The sequence below is a fragment of the Grus americana genome, chromosome 2 (assembly GCF_028858705.1).
Source record: "Grus americana isolate bGruAme1 chromosome 2, bGruAme1.mat, whole genome shotgun sequence".
Classification (NCBI taxonomy): domain Eukaryota; kingdom Metazoa; phylum Chordata; class Aves; order Gruiformes; family Gruidae; genus Grus; species Grus americana.
Window position 1 is genome coordinate 153671360 of NC_072853.1, and position 20655 is coordinate 153692014.

Here is a 20655-nt window from a genome sequence, read left to right on the forward strand (position 1 = left end):
CCTCTCTCCCTCTCTCTGTCGCTTCAATGTCCACGCACACACACAAAACCTACTTTCACAAAGTCAGTCCCCCATCCTGGATTTCTGACCCTTGCTCTTCCTCTGCCAGCTTAGGGCTGAACTTTAGATTGAATCACGAAGGCCAGGGTGTGGTGGCACAACAGCAGCATAAAAAAATAGATGAGGTTTTTTCTCTGTTCACATTCCTGACAGATTCCTCACAACTCCTATGAAATGAGGACTCAGGAGAGAAGGATGTAGAAATAGTCAGGAACAGCAAATAGAATTAGGAAATATTTTGAAAATAGACTTGCAAGCCAGGACATGCAATAGCCAAATTCACTTTAAGTCTCAACAATGCAAGTTCAAAGGTTTGAATTACTCAAGAATATCCTGTGTTTAGCCAACACTGCCAATCTGGCACCTCTCTCCCTTGTCTGGCCAAGGTTTCTTCCCTTCCCTTCCCTTCCCAACATACCCAGCACAGATAAATGCGATGTTACAGACACTCATAAACAGAGCAAACATGAGCGAAACATCAGTACGGCTTTGAAAGGCAGGCCATATATCTACAGTCATGATGGGTTTAAATCTTGTTTTGTTGTTCCTCTTGCTGTTTGCCAGCATTAAACGACAATTGTACTTTCCGACCATGTTCAGCTGGGCTCTGCGCCATTTTGTGCTGTTTTTGATGGCAGAGTTCTCAAAGACATATATTAAACTATCTGGCCCATGCAATAACTCACTAGGGCTGCACTCTCATTTCCAAGGAGGCCCCGTAAGAAGAGGGGAAGTAGACTTTTTTAGAAAGGCAGCAGTCTTCTGCATTAGTAATATTAAACTTTCCCATGGAATTTCAATAGCATTAATAAATTATTTTGATAAAATACCAGCAGGCTTTGCAGATGGTTTTTTTAGGGTTTCAACAGAGAAAAATGTGCAAGCTTTACACCCACTCCTTGATGTTGTAAGCTCCCTTACAGTCTGTCCTGTGACCATTCGTAAGTACACTAATGTTACAGAGTTAATCTCATAATGGAAATGCGTCCACAAACAAATTACTGCAGTAATGTAGTTAGCTCAATTAACTTTTGAATCTATTCACTATGCAGAAGTAAAGGTCATTTTCTATTAAAACATTTCCCTCCCACTTCCTTATCACCCTTTGCAACTTATGGGAGTTAATATTAGAAATCCTGTCTACGCTATGTCAGGAAGAAGACAGGATGACGAAGCCAGAAAAAGACCTTATTCTTTGCTAACACAACACAGACATGGCCCAAAGAGAACATCTGCCTTCTTTCATGAACACATCTAATTATGGCAAATTGTTAACACCTTGAAGAGGAGTTTCATAGAAGGGTAAACTTTAACATATGCCATCCTCGCACGTAAAACATCCCCTACTTCATACTTTTCCAAACATATGCCCTTTTTCCTACAACAGTTTATCAAAGACCTTATTTTGAAAAGGACCTCAACCTGTTTTCCATTCCTGCGGATGCATTTTTTTGTGCTTGCAATTATTTGCCTGTCCAAACTATGTAATCTGGGAATGCAGTCAGGAGATGAAACACCAAGGCCTGCAAAACTGCAAATGCAATTATTTCCCCACTCACAACTGCAAGCCACCTCAATTCAGGTCTTTTGCAAAATCATACCTTTAGTTTATTTGGGCACCAAACGCTGCCTGTCCACTTTGCGGCTCCCGCTACTCTTCCTCTTGAGATCCCATACTAAACTCAGTGAAAAAATTGACACTATTATTGCCATGGCAACAGCCTGATGTCATGCATATACAGAGTTATGATTGAAATTCCTGCAGTATCCAACAAAAGGAGGAATGAGGGGAAGGGGGAGAAAACCAGACACAGCTCCAATACTAATGGGGGAAACAGAGTATCACCGGCACTGTACATATTGCTTTATTCATAAATCTGCCTTCTCCCATTTTTTACCATGTCAACATTCCCGTGAAGGGCTCCCATCAGAGCCCAAAACACACACTTGGAGCAGAGGGGCTTCCTCACGCGTGCCCAGATTTGGCCAGAGCACAGCGGGTGCCCTTCTCCTGCCGGCCCCCTCCCTGGGGAGAGGACTCCATGCTATGGCCCAAAAGATTTTTGCCATAGAGGTTAGTCTTAAGAATGCACCTTTTAAATGTCACAGATATGGCCTAAAATAACATAAGACATTAAACTGAGTGGTTTTTCCCTCTGAGGATAGTCTTCAGGTGTTCAGCTGGGCTGTAAATCTTTTCTGTTCTTTTCTTTCTTTTTTTTTTTTTTTTTTTTTGCCAATGTTTATAAGTGCTCACAGAAAGACACACGCAAACCATTAGGAATAAGATAAAGTAACATCTGTTAAATATTTTTTAACCTCAATGTCTGCAGCAGTTCTCATAAGGGTCTACAGGCAACACCAAAGCAAGGATGGAAACAGTCTTTTATTCTAACTTTCATATGTACACGGAAAGCCATTTTACACAGTTTTGTAAATTCTGCGTAAAAGAGCTATTGTCATCCAATGTCACTGTGTTTACCCTAGTAACAACTTTTAAACATGGCGTACATTATTAACAACAAAAACCGTTAACAAACAGGCATAAAAGACACAGATACGTGTGCTGATATTTCACATATATTCTAAAAACAAGTTGGCGCAAAAATAAAATGTGCCAGTAAAAAAAAATAGGCATTTTTTAAAATCACGCAATACATGATTTTCTTTCTTGCTTTCTTTCTTTCCTTTTTGTACACGATATGCTGAGATCCATTCTCAACCCTTTTCACATCAGGATTTGCAGGCACTTCAGCAACCCAGCTATATTTTTTTACAAAACGTGAAGCTCAGACCAACAAACATAAAAACAACGGCTGCAAAAGAAATTCTCATATCCCATATGCACATTCGAATATTACTCACTGCTAGAGCAATCTTTTTTGCTGTAGTTATTTTTGGAAACTGACATGTTTTCAGAATGATGTGTAACAGTTGGTCTCCACTTATCTCTCATTCATATACTTAAAGGTTTATTTTTAATATAGCATCACGATGCAATACAGTATACGGAAGCACAAGGCAATTGTCCACAAAGCTTCACAAACTGTAAAAAGAAGAAATTGTTTGCTTTTCAGTTTTTTTGATCCAAAGAAAAAGTTTGATTTCTTCTGCTCTTGCTTTAAGTTTTCTCTGAAATTTGCTCAAAGACAACTGTGGGTCAGATGACCATGGGACCTCCCTAGTTCTCTTTCAAGTGTCATAGGACCAAATTCATTTAGAAGTAAAGCAAAGCAGAACTCAGTTGTATGTTTGTTCATAACTTCCCATCTTTAATAAAATAGTAAAATATACTTATCAAGGGCTTGGCTGTGACTGTATAAATAGTCTCTCTCCAGTTATTTCATTTGTAATGGACTGTATATTAAGATTATAAGGCAATTGTAACAGGATTCTCAGGATAACTGAAAGCTTAATATTGTTTTCCTCATGAATCAGGATAAAGGCTTTTTTAATAAGCTCAGAGTGGGGAGAGAGAGAGAAAAAGAGTGCATATGTGCATAATAGGAGAAGGATAGTTTTTCAGCATATAAACACTTAAATATCGATCAACAAAGACTGGTAATGAATCCACCATAAAACATCTTAGAACTGCGACTGTGATCCAGAGTAGAGCTAAGCTTTATCCACTCAAGAGTGATATGTAACCCTCCTCCTGACCCGAGAGAAATAAAAAAGGACAAGTCAATGCTTCCTTCAACCTCAAATTCATTAATTTTATGCCACAAAGCTGCATGTTGGCGCAATAAGTCACTGCAAAGTAAAACACATTACAACAAATCCTAGTAATAAGCCATTGACAACTACTGGGCTGGGCTACGGGACTCGGTACGCAGGGGTGGTGCTGCTCACTTCTGCTATGATTGTCAAATGGTGGAACATCCTTCCGTGAATTCAACACTTGGGACAGAACGGCAAAGACATAAGGCCCACCAACGCTTTGCCCGTATTTTTAAAGGCACTGAAACAGACAACGGATATATTCCTTAGTACCATCAGTTTAAAAAGTTTTCAAAATATAAGTCTTTATACGAAAATGTTCCTTATTGCATGATAAGTTGATCTTCATTTTCTTCACCTCAAGAATAAAATGGTCTTCCCTTTTCTGGTGTTTGCAATCTGTTCAGCCTTGCTACCTGAGATGGTGAAGGCGGTACATCTTGCCTGAAAGGACCTTTAGGAGGGGTATAATTAGGGTCCTGGATTTTCTTATATGAGTCATAGTTGCTAGACCCTTCAGAAGAAGTTTTTTTTTTCAGTTGTTGTTCTTTCCGCCTCTGCTCTTGACGGAGCAGTTCTTGTGTTTCTAGCATTACCCTGGCATTGAAGCCATGTCCCCCCATATAGCCATTCCGCGATCCCTGGTAGCTGGAATATCTGGGATTTTCCTTTGCAGTCTGGAACCCTTCGCCAGGGGAATAGCTCTGCTCCCAGGAGTCTTGAGATACAGAACTGGCGTTTTTTCTGCTTTGCCTGGAAATAAAAATGGAAGAGGCTTTTAAGACAAATGTGCTGGTTCCCCTTCTACTGTTATTGACAACAATCCCTGGAAAGAAGGGTACTTCTGCAATGCCATCAGGTTCTCCAGAAGTCAAGTTCTCTTCTGCCTCGAAGAGGCATCTTGCCTCTTTTGTTGGGAGAACATTTCCTATAGAGCTGAACTATATTTCTAGGCCTCTCCAGGAGGAATATGCCATGAAAACCCATCCAGTGCTACAAAAACCATCATGTTGTTAAGAAAAAAGTGCTACAATTCAGTTGCAGATAGGAAAGACCATACACATTGCTGTGCTTCCTAAGAAACCAGATAACAGCCAGCATTTGTGGCGTCACTCATGAAAGATTTGAATCTAGACTCACTCTTGATTAAAAATAGATCTTTAAAACACTTGCTCTAACACTGCACAAGTCAGAAGATAAAGCTCATTATTGATAGGTAGTTGCACAGATGAGAGTTTCTTCCTCCCATTTCCAGAACTGAGGAATTTCATACTATCAGTCAGGACTGTTTCCCAGTTTGCTATAGCTTTTATAAAAGAAAAGGCAGAGATAACCTTTCTTGCTCATTTTTTGGCTCCATGGGGCAGATAAATAAAACAAATACATATAGGAATTAGAAATTCTTATCTCTCTTCACAATAAATCATGACATTATTTTGAAAACATATTATGGTTTTGAAATAGCTTAAATTTACTATCAAGCTGCTAGATGCTTTTATGAATTTAAAAAAAGATTGGTGACGATAAACTAAAACAATTTTGTGCTGCAGTAAATGAGATACCTTCTCTGAGATTAAAATTAGTGTATGAGAATCAAGCAGTAAAACAAAATATATTCTGACATTAATCAATAAGAAAATCATTTAGTTGTTTATATATGGCTTGGTTTTTCATGTCAACACACATGACTCAGTGTGGCCTTATCCAATGAATGTGCAGTGGAGAGATAGGAGACCTGGAGAATTCTTCTACCATTAGTAAAAGTAAGAAGTCACCTAATGTTTTTGCAGTCTTCCTTCCACACACATAACTTGAAAATGACTATATCCATCTTATTTCATAATAGATTTTGAGACCTCTGGATGAAAATTGTTGTTCTGGATGAATGCAAATCATTACAGCATAAGTTACAACATAAGGTAAATTCTTATGTAAATTTTTGTAGCTGCTCTTGGTATTCAGGTATCCAACTTTGCCAAAGAAACAATGTTTCTGAGCCATGTTTTATCACTCCCTGGAACAAGAGCAAATTGAACGAACCTCTGCAGGCTACGAAACTGTCAGGTTTCTGATCTAGAGTAAGATAAGTTTTAAGTACTAGAAAATTAACTTGGAGTTAAACGTTGCTTTTAGAGTTTCACATGGGACAAGAGGATGACTAGTAGAACTGATTTAATTTACCGACTATTTTCTGGTACTTTTTCAAACTTAGTTGGCCCACTTTCACTGTCTTTCTGGGAAGATCCTTTAAAATTGACTCATAAGTTTATTTGCCTTCAGTACTAATGATTTAAATGTACAAAGGGGGAAAAAAGGAGGCCCCTAGAGACTATACAAGATGAAAAGCTCAAGAATGAAGCCAGTGTACAAACTTTAATCATTACAAAGCCATAGTTGCAACATTAAGCTTGGGACCTAAGTTTTAGACTAAGAGTAAGATTTCTTTAAAGATCAGTCACAGATTTATGAACAGTTTGTAAAGCTGGAAAACTGGATGTTGCAGCTTGTTATAGGAGTACTGTGGTATTTACAGCACTCAGCTTTAGCCTAAGGTCCTGAAATTCTGTCTGCTCTCAGCACAGCTCAAATACCCATAGTGCTCAAAGTCATTAAATTATCATTAATTACTCAGTAACATGCATTGCTAGCTTGCTAGTCATTGCTCATGTTGAAAACCACACTGAGTGAAGTTCTCAGTCACTCTTTGCAAAACAAGTCTTTCTATGACCCAAACCATTATTTTCCAAATTTTTTTTTTTTTTTGTAATTTTCCCCTTACAGATATTAATTTCTGCCACTGGAACTGCATTACAATTGACTTCCAACTTTTAAATGCTACCAGTGATTGAGCAGAACAGGGGAAGCAAGTTTCTAGAATCAGTTTTAAAACTAAAAATAAACCCCCCAACTTAAAAGTGACACTAGCATCTGTGCTCTTCCATTCAATCTGTGCATTGCTGGGGCTAGCAAAACTGAAAGAGAATTTCTCAGGAAAACCAATATGGCATTAATAGGTGTGGTCACTTCAGAAGGAAGGTAGAGATAAGAAGCAAAGGGAATATAATATATAACTAACAATCTAGGAAAACGCAGGAACTTTTCATTTTCCTTTCCCACCTTCCAAACTTAACAGAAAAATTTTACACTGAAAGGTGTTATAGCATGTGAAAATCTGAGATCTGTTTTATTTTCAAAGATGTCGGTAGGATAAGAATTCATAATTAGATAACTTTGATTATGAAGCTCCTATTTGTTTCAAAAAAGAGCTATGATACACTTGGTAAAACACATTTAATCACGCAAATATATTTTCCACATCATTTCCACATGGGGCACAAACACTAACACAACCTCATTGGAAGAAACTACTAGAGTCAAGGGAAATTGACACCACCTTCCGGTGTAAAAGATTCTCCATTTCACCATTGCCACTGCTAAGTGAAAAGGCAAAGACTATTTGCATAATGCTTAACTATGATACCTATCTAATTCACAATACAAGTTAGGTAAACTTCTAATAATTCTTAAAGCTAAATATCAAGTAAAAGACATTTTGTCCAAACAGCCACAGATTTGTTTAGACAAAAAGCATATGAATTTTCACAACTCCATTGCTAATGACCCAGTAACTTAGAAGAAATGTATACACTGGAAACTCTGAGGCCCTGACTTTTTGGATAGAGTTCCTCAGTTCTGTATTTGTTTGAGGTCTTGAGATTTTTTATTTCCTTTTAAGTTTTGGGTTTTTTTTATTTTGTATCAGCATCACAAAGATAGAATTTCTACCCAGTAAGGAATTAGGCAACAGAAAAAAAAAAAAAATCTGACATGTCAAAAGGGGACAACCTATGTCATGCTCAGGAGACTTTTGTAATTGCAGAAAATTAAACTGGATGGTGTCCCACAAAGAATAGCTTTGTTTTAATGTCTCAATTCTGTTGGGTGCTGTCATCAAATCCCACTGAAATCAGCTCTGAAGTAATTCTCCTAAAATAAACAGCTACCACATGCTCTCACTTAAGAAATTTTATGCCTCTTCCACACTGAATACGTTCCACCTTATATCAATGCTAAACAAAAGTGTCTGCACTAAGTACAACATTTTCCTTCCACAAACGGAACTAGCTCCAGGCTCGTATCCACTGAATAGCTTCAGACAGTTGCCATACCTGGGTAATGAGCTGTACTGCCGCTGAGCTTGCTGGAAACTCTCTCTTTCTTCTTGCCGCTGCCGCTGCATTTGGACCTCGACTGATACTGAGTGTCTGCCACTCTGTGAGTACGTCTTGGTGCTTGGCTACAAAATGAAAATGAAAATGATAATGAAAATGACTTAAAGCACAAAAATAGCCACAAAAGGGCTATCATTTAAATTGCTAGTGCACACATATTTGTTTCAACAGGTGGTTCAAGTAACTATTTCGTAATAATTAGGTTAAATTCTGACCCATAACGGTGTCCTGTGCTACAGATTCTTTTTCTGACCTACCATTTCTGAGCTGTATCAGGAAAATATTGGTCCAGAATGGGCTGTGCTTTTGTGATAACACTGCAATTTAAATTAAGTCAGTGGAACAAATCTTCAGACACTGTAAGTTATCCTGGCCATGGCTGTAATGCTAAGTTTTATGCCCCGCTGAGGATCTGAGGGAGGAGGGAGCACAGCATCTCCTCTGAACCCCACCAGCACGCTCAAGCGATGCTCCCCCTTAGTGGAGCCATCCTATTCTGCTGTCGGTCCAGACACGCACCGCTCTCCTTTTCTGAGAGACAGGGAAACGTTTTCTGGATCGATATGATCAAGTACATAAATTTATCAAGTGGACAATGAGGAATTCTGTACCTCTGAGAAGAATTTCAGATAACATCTTAACGAGGTGACAATTTGAAACTTTGAGGCCAATACTAAGAGCGCGTGAAAATGGATGGTCTTTCTGGGAATACAGAGCATTACCAGTCAAGATCTGGCAGTATGGCTGGATTCAAACTTTGGATTATGAAAAAGTTTACTTTTGTGGAGGTATCACTTTTCATTTTACATTACTATTTTCTTCAGATTTTGTGATTTCAAGTTGCAAAATAGGATGCCACAAAAGTCAAAGAATATTATGGGCTTTTCTTGTGTTAATAATAAGGTTTCAACTAACAAAGAAACAGAAAAATATTTTATATCTCCTTAAAATTACCAGTTCTATTCAAATATACGTAAGTCTGATCGCTGGGAGGTTAGGGAGCATAATCACTGGCCTGAGCCTGGGACTGAAACAGCTTGTCTCAGACTTGCTTTTGTTAAAGCACTTTTTGCCTTTTTACCTGTGCCTTCCCTCAAAACAAACATCTTTTGTTTTTTTCCATTATAATTTCTGCAGCAGAAATCTATAATGGCTGACAAACATCTGCAAGATAAAAGGCTTTTCAAAAGCTTCATACATTGAAGACAAGTTTTAGAAACTAGAAAGTTGTCATTTGTGACATAAACTTCTCCTTTGTCTTACTATATAGTCAAGTACCTGCAGGTAGCCAGAAGCACAACAAATCTGAAACAAGTGTACAACCTTTAGAAATTTCATTTACAATAACAATACACTTCAGACAGAGCATCAGCTTCGTCTCAGAATTTAACAGATACAATTTGGTGAACAACTGCCTTTTCCCTTAAGAGATTATTGTGCACAAGAATCAGAATGTGAAAGGGTAGACTATCAGTAATGGAGAACTTGCTTAAGAGGAGCCTTAATGCAACGTTGATGTCTACTTCAGAATAGATTTACTCTATAAAACCCTCAGTAAAACAGTATTTCCAATGAAAAATGCTTTAGGAATGGTATGATGAAGCAACAAGTTGAGAAAACAGAATTGTGTGTCAGCCTTGTGGGAAATTTTCTTAGAAATGAATAAGCTGTACATATGTATGTCCAAACCAACAACCCCCATGGAGATTTCCTACTATATTAAATAAGGGCAACACATACAGAGCAGCGTTTCAGTTATTGCATATGTCAACATTTCTAACTTTCTTGACTTTATTGAGAGTCTTCTGACATTTGGTATTTTATTGAAGGGCTCAGCTTATGGAAGTGAGTGATTACCTGAAAATCACAAGATTTATTTGTGAATTCTCTCTAGTGTGGTTATAAGCAGTTTACAGAGAACCAGAGGGAAACTTAGAAGTTCCCATCTCAACTTCTCCACAAGGAATAAAAACATTTAAACTAAGATTTTAGAGCCAATCTCCTCATTTAATGGGTTCCACTTTAACAATGCTGGAAATCTTGCACATAGTTGGAAAGCTACAGTTATGTCATAGGTGAGAAAGTAGTTATCACTGATAAGATATGAAATCAGAATTGCTTCTCTTTATTTGACAACACAGTTTTACTGTTTTCAGTTCACTGTAAATATAACAGATTAAAGGATTTTACAGCACAGGGAATGGTTAAACTATCAAACAGGTGGAGGTAGAATTGACCTGCTGCTCAGTTTAGGTTTATGCAAGACACCAAAACGCATCATGTAGAAAGCATGCTGAGACACATGTGCAGAGAGCTGAGGTTACCACAAAAGCCTTTACTAAAGAGACAGAGGCTTTGAAAACCCTAATGGACTACGAATGCACTAAGATCAAAACGTAGGTTCAGAGATTTATTTTTTTTAATGCACATGGGAACCAATGGCTAAATAGAGGCAGGGGCTATCATGCCTGCCTGCCCGCTGTAGCTCATGCCCAGAATGACTGGCTCTGAGGAGTCAGGTCTGGATTCTCAGCAGTTCACAAAGAATTTCATCTAATGGATGACATTTATAATTTGATGGGTCTAAAGGCAAACATCTAAAATCCATTATCTGCTTTTCTAAAAGTATGAGTACCTATATGTCCTGTTAAATTAAGTGGATTTGCAATACTTAACTAAGCTGAAAAGGATACTTATTTAGAGTCCCGTCTGCATGTTGTTCACATCTACAATAAGCTATCCATATAATCGAATCTGCTATCTGATTTCAAGCATCCAAAAACATGGCAATGAGACACAAAAATACTCTGTCTGTACGTAATCACATATTCCATAACATAACATATATACACACAGACAGGCACATTCAACCATCTTATTAATGAAAAGGCATTTCTTTCAATCTTTTCATTAAAAACCTCAGTAAGACCACAGTGAATGCCCTTGATATATGGTTATGATGATATAAAGACTTAACATATTCCTTTTTGGATTCTTTACTTGTTCAGAAAAATGCAAATCTCCTTACAGTGATTTATCTTTTCGATATGCTTTCAATTAAAGTATCTAAACCAAAAATATCTATATCGTAAGTAACCTTAGTCGTCAAAAACTAATTGGTAATTTTGCCTCAGTCCCCAAAGTATACTTTTATACATATATATTTATATAAAATATATACACGAACACACATCTATATACATGTATACCTCATTTATGTCAGCACAAAGTGGAGGTAATAAAAAAAAAAAGTTGAATTATTTTCACATCTTTCAACAGCAACAAAAGAATGTAGAAGGAATACACATAATACAGTAATTTTAACACTGATATCAACACAAGGCTAAGTACAATTATAACAACCTGAAATCATCCAACAAACCTGGCAACAGCTCGGTCTTCACAGTACAGATTGATAAGAACTCTGGCCTTGTTTGCAATGAGATGTATGACAAGCACTGACCTTTTAAATCAGGATGCGGTCAAGGCCACAATAACAACCAAGGCTGCATTATACAAATAAATGTATGTTCATGTCTTCCACAATACATTTAAGTGGCAATGATAGTTATGGCATTCAGCATTGTTAAGCAATATTCAGCACGTAAAACTGTGCTTTAAGATACATGAAGTTACACAGCTCTCTTCTCAAAGAGGCATTCATATAAAACCAGGGCTGCAAAGTTAAAAGCTTCTACTGATTTCTCACTTTATGCAAACAATATTTTTGCATTTCACAGAGAGTGTACCCCCATGGCTCATGTTGCCCTGACCACTATCAGAAGTAAAGGGCAGCACGTTTTACGGCAAAGGTCCCTCCTCTCTTTCCGAGCTATGCCAGTGGCTGCCCACACAGTTTCCTGCCCTGCAGAGCGGCATTTCTGCCCACGGAGGGTAGCTCTGCATGGTGGCAGCATGGGCAGTCCAGGACTGGAACAGATCAAAGTCGCCACAGAATAAGAGAGACGAGATCATGGGGGCGATCCAGGGCACTGGGTTTTCGGGGAGATCCAACCAGTTGAGGTGACACACCTATCTCACAGCCTACTGTCATAGGGAGAAGCTGGGGAAAACGCTTACTCGACCTCATAGAACTCCTCTGTGCTGATAAAGAAATGGTTAATAAGGAGATTACTAAAGGAACAAGTCCCTTAGTATTTTCCCAGTTATGAAAAAAGACCGGTATTTAATATTAACATACATGTGCTAATTTTTTTCCAGATTAAGCTCTGTGTTTAACCAAGAAGTTTCAACTTCACCTGGCAAGTTGGTAGACACGAGACCCCCAAAAAGTCTGTGGTTCTTATAGTTCAGCACTAATTAGAAACAGATAAGATTAAATGACCTTGCCTGCTTTATGTGTAAATGTACTTGGCACAGATGACAGACGATCCAGTAATTGTGTATATCACAATTCAGAAAGATAAAAAACATTTAATGGTTCTAGAAGGTGTTCTTGAAAACAGTTTTTACTTCCATCTTCTTGTTTATGTTGCTATGGTGAACAGAACTTATAGCAATATTTCTTTTAAAAATTGCCAACAGGTGTGTGTTTTAATTCAAAACCCATATAATAAGAAAATCCCATCCCTTTGTGCATCTTTCTATGGTACATACGTAGGAAGCTGAATGGTGTGGTATGGGACCAAGATTTCCACTCTTTGTATAGCAGCAGCAGAAAGAAAATCTTTTGTATGGTAGAAACAAACCACTTAGTGCTGAAATTCTGCCTGTGGTACTTAGATGCACTGCATGCCTGCGAGCTATAACTATGTTTGTTTACAAACTGCAATTATTTAATTTCGTATTAAAATAGTCTATCTTCTTTTTCTGTTTCACATAAGTTAGTAGATTGAAACTAGCAGGGGAAAAAAATGTTTAAAATATAAAATTTTAAAGCCAGGGTCTAAATCTTGGCAAAACATTTCTGGTGTTTGATGAAATCCTTCCCAGGTTTGCCACAGAATGGATATTAACTACACCACTGAAGAGAAACCACCTGTGGGGAGGCTGCCCTGCATAACTTTGATTTCATCTCTGAAACAGATTGGGGTAGGAGAACCAGCAATTTAGCTCCTAAGGTGTTCTTAGTCTGCTGCAATGCTCCGTTAGATATTGCTTAATATCTTGAATAAAATATCCTGAAAGACACTCTTGAAATGGATTCATAATACAAAGAATTAATATACTACTTTTCTTTCTCATTAATGTGTTGAGTAATTCTACATCATTTACAGCCTGATATAAACTTTGCAATGTTTGTTTTGAATATATTCTGTTATTAATTTTTCCAGGTAAAATTAATATGTTACAGTTGAAGTTACAGCAACAACTTGTTTTTTTAAAAGAACTTTAAATTATTTAGAATTCATTATGGCTTTGAATAGGTCAAGGACTTGAATACAGGGATAAGAAACAAGTACCATAAACAGATAAAAAAGACTTTTTTTTTCTTTAAATCTGTCTTAGAGACAAGACCTACACAACAACAAACAGCAGAGAAAACAAGCACAGTTCCTACATTTTCTGAGCATTTCTCTATCAGGCTACTCCTAAATATGTTACTAGGACCTCTGGAGTCTTTCCTCTATGAAAATCATGCAGTTATCCACCTTTCAAAAATTTGCGCTTGTAATTAAAGCTTTACTCAGCCAAGTCAGGTAGTATATTTATTTTGACCCAGTTAGCTGTTATCTTTAGGAAAAAAAAAAATCTTTTTATTTGAAACCCAAATATTTAAAGTGAATTTTGTTAAGCTGTTCTCTTAATGCCAATTTTCCCCCACCATCCAAACAGATTTGGGATGACTGGAGAAGAATGTATTTCTGAACGGAATTTGCCACTTTCCATTTTTAGCACTGATTATTGTTATTAAAGATGAAGAAATAAACCAACAACTTTTGTACCTTCTGCATCTTCATGGTTTTTTTTGATCGTTGCTGTGCTTCTACAAGCAGGACTGGCAAGCAGTTGTCATGATTTCAATGGATTTAATATGCTCTTTTTTTAATTGGATTGTTCACTCCCATGACAATCAGGGCTATAATGCTGTGGTTTTGTTATTAAAGGTGAGGATCTGTTAATTAAGATGTGACTAGGCAAAAATACAAGATATGGAACAAATTACAACCAATATCCCCTAACCCCGGGATTGGTGTGAGCAAGGATAAACCTCAGCAGACCCAATACTACCCGAAAAAGAACTAAAACTAGAGACTCAACTTTGGTCCTGAACAGAAAAATCAACCCCAAAAGAATCCTGCATTGGTATAAAAATGTCATAGCAACAGCAAGGGCCTTAAATATTATCAGACATACTGCGATTCCATGCAATTCTACACGCCCAGATACACATTTCTGCAAGCTCTGACTGGAATTAACACCAGCAGGATTAAAATGGATTAATCATGCTTTATGTTATTTTTCTTTTTTTCCCTGTCTAACATCAGGCACACAGTATTGCCCTTGAAACCCTCTTGTACTTTGTTTGTTTGAAACACGAAAAATAAAAAAAAAAAAGAGAAAAAAAAGAGAAGTCTGAGAAAATGACCTTAAAATAAACAAATGCAAAAACCTTTTCCATAAAGCTTTGACTCGATTGCAGAACTAGTGGGTTTTAGAAATGTTGCGACAGTTAGTCAGTTATTAAACCTTAACAGTGTGTCATTCAAATGGCCTTGAGCAGAAATGTTACGCTGCTTAACAGACGATGTCATCTCATTCCAGCGCTATCACTTTTTGTGTCTGTTAAGCTGCCTGATGCCGTACGAACACTCGTAGGCAGTCAAGTATTTTGTTTACTGGCAGGGCAGCCACAGCTGGGTAAGAAGTCCAGCTCTGTCGCATTGCTCATCTACAGAGAAATAACCTTCACCTGACGGGAAGAGCCAGAAAGGGACGGGCTCAGGCGCCGGTCTCTCTGCCACGGGTATCGCTCAGAGCCAGCATGATGTAGTGCTCTACAGTACGGAGATCTGCCTCCAACCTCTGGAGGAGACTGAAGGTATTTGTCACAGGTAACCGGACTTCTGTTTCACAGGCCATTAATAGTCTAGGATGGATTGAAGTTGGTGACGTTCACAGGATCATTTTGATAATATATTAGCGGGTTTCTGAGCTATTGAGCTCCTCCGAATATCCTTAAGACCTGCCAGATTTCCATCAGTATCCATTACTTACACTGCAAACTTTGTGTTCATTTACACTTTCTTAACGTAACCAATAGTCCCACATCACATCAGCACTTTGTTCCCTATCCTCAACCCTCCCATCATCTTGTTAATGAGAAATGCAAACTACTTATCACCTCATAGCACACACTTCTCTGTGGATGGTGTTTTCCTCTCTTTCTATCCCAACCAGGTCAGAGTTGGCTGCTGTCATGCAGCTCAGAGGCTTCTCTGGATGTAAAGCCTTTCGTTTATGTAGGCTGCGCAAGCCATCTCCCTCAGGTGGAAACACACTTTTCAACAACGGTCCACGTGCAGGTGCACTTCTCACTGCTGTGGTTTGTAACCAACAGCTTACAGATGGAGAAGACTGAAAAGACGTTGAATGTATCTAAGTATTTTCCTGCATACGTATTATAAACCACTTTTGCATTTTTTTGTGTCACTGGTATTTAATGATACATCTGGAACTGTTTTGAGAGGGTGTCTTAACAAAGTCCATCATTTTAGACTAATATGTTAAAGTAATACACACTCTTTAAGAGAGAGGGTTATGGTTCCTTAACACCGAAATGACTGTGAACTGCTGAAATGGATGAGATCATTGCTTTATCCTTTCCAAGCATTGTGATCTTGAAAGGCTGGAGTACACGATGGAAAAAAGAAAGATTCAAAAATACTCTGGGCCCTATCTTTTTTATAAGTACATATCTAAAATAAAACATTTGGTCACCTATGTATTCAGCGACAGAGCAGCTCCAACAAAAGCAACAATAAACTTCAGAATTAATATTAATACATTAAGCTGAATTAGTCACTTTGAGCTCATTTGCATGATCTGTAGAAGGGGAGTAAACAGAGAGATCCCATTTGTTTGAATAAGAGAAAAAGGAAAGGTCAATGTTCTGACCCACAATTTAGGAAATTATTCCATTCCTAAGGTAATCAGCCTGTCATCCAAATAATTCCCTCCTCGCTCATTACAAGAAACTATAATAAAAGCCAAGTTGCCTGTCTAAAGTTGCTATGGCATTTAGATATACAACAATTTGGCCCGTGACCTTCAGTAGTTAAGTTCCCAAGTCTTCAAGAGTGCAAGTTTTTCTCATACGCTGTTTTCCCAGGAATGCTGCTCAAATCTCCCATTTGGAGGCAAAACAGCAGTTGATATGCATAACGGAAAGTACCTCCTACACCCAGCCCCCTTTCCCCAAAACCTGCTACACTATAACTGTGATGAGCTATCACATTATCTTCACCACATCAAATCGAAAACATCTGGTCATAAAATAAATGTTTATTTTATTTATTCAATTTCAGAGAAGGTTAGAGGTTTTCTAACATGGGAAAAGAGAAGCCTATATCCTGATAGAGTACGTTAAGCAGTGTTAGGTCATTTAGGGATACATTTACATTTGTTCCTCTCCATGCTGCATGTCAAAAATACCACAGGTTCAAATTGGTGAGTTTAAGCCGGACAAGGACACAAGGACCCAACAAAAGTCAAAAAATCTTCTATATCCACAATAGGCAACCAAATATGACATGTGCATTATGATGTTACCTAGCTTGTTCTCAGTGATGTCATACATACAGATGCTGATCTTCGGCTATTTCCACCTTGGTCTTATGTTCATTGTAATGCTAAGTAACAATAACCCATCAGCTACTCTTATTTCAGAGCTGTGAGCAATTCTACTGCTGTCATCATACAGCTCCTGCTTATTTTGGGAATGCAAGCAAATTGTCCACTGTCTCTATTGTGGAATTTTAAACAAATATACAATAAAATATTTGTCCCATATTTAAAGGATCCTAATTTAGGATTTGTAATTGATTAAAAAGCAACACTGATGCATTCAATTATGTTAAACAAGATAAGCACATGGATTTACATAATTGTATCACATTGCTGGATCAGATTGAACAGGATTTAAATGATCAATTAGGACGTATATCTCAAGACAGAACTGTCTCGGCTAATATAAGTGGCAAAAGAGTATTATTATGAACCATGCTATTATGCATATCTCTCCTTTTTTAGTGTGAAAATGCATAGCTCTTCCTCTTAAGGAAAAGAACTAATCACAATGATATCGCTTCAGAGGAAATACCATTTACAAGGCTACATGTTGTCTCTAAATGATTTATTGTAGTATGCGTTTTATTCTGATTTTTCTAGAAAAGTTCAGAATAATTGATATTGCCTTTGAGGCAAAAAAATCCAAGTAGTAACTCACAGAGAAAGTAATGCTATATGCACACAGGACAGATGGCTGAAGAAGATTAAAAATTAAATAAACATCAATGAACCAAAAATAGGGCTAACGGAAAGGGCAGAGGGGTGGAGGCAGAGGACCCTGTGCCTGTTATCAGTCTGCTCCCGACCGGCCCGGGGACAGCGGGGGTCAGTCAACCTTTCCAGATTTGATGGACTCCGTACACTTACCCATGGCTGCTCAAAACTGTAAGTACGTCTCCTGTCCTCCACGTCCTCATCTTGCTTTGCTTGCTGAAACTCTTGTCTCAGGCGCTGTATCCGGTCATGATTGTTAGGGGCTGATCTGTTGCTAAAAGGAGGAGGATGGAAATGATCAATATACTCGGGAACTGCCATCTGTGACTGTAATTTCTTAGCATGGGACTGCTACTACAGTGCAGGAGTACAGATGTAAAAATAATTTCCAAGCATTTAGAACAACGATCTTTAGTTTTTTAAAGATGATTAATGCTGTTTGACTTTTAAAGAAACTTCAGATGACGTAAGGGTAAGAAAGACGACTGAGGCTATTCCTAAAAATCATCAAAAGTTACTGGCACCTTTTCTGTATACGTTACTTCTAGAAATGAAGAGGAATGCATGTGTTTGTTAATGTCAGACTTAACATAAGGGGAAGTTAAGAGAAAAGTCCTAATGATCTCTGCTACTGAATAAACATGAAAGATACTTTTTCCCAATCAATAAACTGTAGTACTGTCAGATCTTTATTCGCATCAAATTCATTACAATGTCTGAAGGCCCTACCTATACAAAATTTGATTATTTTCCCCAATCAATAAGAGCCTGTCATCCCTTAGTTCTGCTTTTAACAAGTCTTTTAAACTGATCAGTCTGAAAGCATTAAAAGGCTTGGGGGCCAGTAAAAAGCAATCCATTTGACGGTACGGTACGCAGGAACGCATCCAGGCAGCAGACCGGACACCGGTGGGCTGGGGAGGGCTCAGCCCCGGAGGTACCGCTACGAAACATCACACCCAGAACCTTCAATTCTTCAAAACCATCTGTTTTTTCGCAAGGCCTATCACAGGTAATCCGCTCTCCATAGCGCAGGTTTATGTGAAGCCATAATGAAATACGCACAGGAATGGCTTATTTCACAGGGCAGGGGGAAAGTGGATATTTATTAATCTCGTTGCCGTTTTTCCAGCTGTGCGGCTCACACCTGACCCCTACAACCCCCACCGTATTTCAGACATGTTAATGTGGGAATCATAGGAAGCCTGACAAACAAATATGTTATATCAAGACTAACCAGAAGCATTTTAATCTCTTACTATGGCCTTCTTAAGCCCTGCATTTCATTGTTTATTTCAGAAGAGCTGATGAGGAATGGTCAGCTATTACTTTGTTTCAAAAGAGAAATCTGCAGGGAGACCACAGAAAACAATTCCATAGATTCCTGTCCTTGGACACAGGGTGCAATAAAACACAGTGAATTTATATCCCACGTCTACTCTCATATGAAAAGAGACGATTCTGGAGTCCATTTGTGACTGTTTGCCATGTCTTTTGGGACTGGTGGGCGCAGTGGATTGGAGGCTGTAGGTGTTTGAGATGTTACCTCCCGCTCTCCTCAGTGCCACTAAGTGGAGCGTGGATGGCTAAACAGAAGAATTAGCGTAGTTCTAGCAAAGGCTAATTTTTAAAGCGGTTTGCAGGGTTTTTTTCTTTTCTTTGCAACCAAAGGCAGAGAAAAGGAAGGAATTTAGGGAAATTATTTCTTTCATTTTTTCTTCGCAAACGGCAGCTTTAAAAAAGCTTTATTTGTAGGGTAGGTCAACTTCTATGTGCAAATTGCCATTTTGAAAAGTATAGTTAAAGAAAGCTTTATTTAGAACAAGTTGAAATGAAACATTGTGGCATTTTCAAAATTTCCACTTCATTGTAGGAGTGTTGTTAATTCTATTTCCTTAATTCAACTTAATTTTGTGGAACAGCTTATCTCCATTTGCAGTTTTATGTTATGTAAATTTATTCCTTATTGTCAAATTCTGCCCAGCTTTACTATACAACCACTTGTTTTTTTCCTATACCTTGCTATACACTGTATATTTTAAATGCAATCATTGCAATTCACTACAAGACATAAAAAAATCCCTTTAAATGGTCTGTTGGTTTTTGAACTGGTATTGTTAATCTAACAAACAAGAAGTCCAATGCTTTCTACACAGACAGTGTTTCCTGTAAGATAAATTGCACTTAAATGTAGCAAAATACTTTAAGTATTAGTATTTCAGGTATAAGAACAAATGTTTGAAAGAGAAATGCCATTGAACTTCGGTGCAAAAAGAGAAGTGCTATACGTAGACACCTTGAAGTACTCAAGCTGATCGGTAAATAATCAGTCTTCCTTAATCAAGGTTGTTTCAAACTCTAAGGGATCACCGTGAAAAAATGGCACTGGAGCAGTTATCCAATGCAAAGAAAAACAGAAGGTAAACCCCAAAAGTACTGAACTAAACCCTGTGCATTAAAAGGAACAGAAATACTCTACCAGCCCCAAAATGAGCTACTGGAAGGATTATTACAGACCTAAGGACTTCTGCACATTTTATGATTGTTATTCATTAAAACAATTACATTAACAGAGGAATAGCAAGCAAATGCATAGTGTCCGTGCCATGAAGCTAAACCATATCTCTTCTCCTGAACAGCAAATGAATGAATTTGACACCCTTTACACTGCAGAGATGGAACAAGAAAGACAAGGAGGATCCTGGGATTTATGACTAACTTGTCTCCAGACCTAAGAACTTATTCTACTGACAAAAAAAAAAGAGAAGCCAAGCTGATTTTTAAGTTATTCAAAGTTATTAAAAGGTTTGATAATGGCAGAGAAGATAAATCTTTTAACAATATTTCTATTTTATCTGAAAAGCAAAGGACATGACCCAAATTTAGAAAACTGCAAAAGAAGTAAATTATAAAAAAGGACTATTTCACAGAAAAGAAAGAGCTAAATTAAAAGACAAAACCACTTCTGTATCTACTCAAATTTCTTTGTGCTTGTCTGTGAGACACAGAAAGTGAGGTCAAGACAGTAGTTTTATAATAATAATAAAAAATCAAACATTTTTATTTAGAAGAGGAAAAGGCAGACAGCTAGGGAGGGGCTAAGATACCTTTAAGAAAAGATTATTTGAGAATTTGGACTATATCTCAGTTTGGCTTCCTTTCATTTCCATTTTCCTCT

General features: G+C 37.8%; 1 protein-coding gene across 15 annotated transcripts in view; it reads right to left on the bottom strand.

Moving 5' to 3' along the window:
* Positions 1 to 2407: 2407 nt before the first annotated feature.
* PARD3 (par-3 family cell polarity regulator) overlaps positions 2408 to 20655 on the bottom strand; it is a 459995-nt gene continuing 441747 nt past the window's right edge. For 9 of the 15 annotated variants that reach the window (XM_054816598.1, XM_054816595.1, XM_054816590.1 and 6 more), the window contains 3 exons: positions 17631 to 17751; positions 7950 to 8077; positions 2409 to 4533 (listed from right to left, as the gene is read on the bottom strand). In XM_054816598.1, coding sequence (XP_054672573.1) covers positions 4140 to 4533; positions 7950 to 8077; positions 17631 to 17751 — 643 coding nt within the window. In that variant the 3' untranslated portion in view covers positions 2409 to 4139. Of the gene's footprint in view, positions 4534 to 7949; positions 8078 to 17630; positions 17752 to 20655 lie in introns of all 15 variants that reach the window. The other 6 variants (XM_054816599.1, XM_054816601.1, XM_054816589.1 and 3 more) reach the window with 2 other exon arrangements.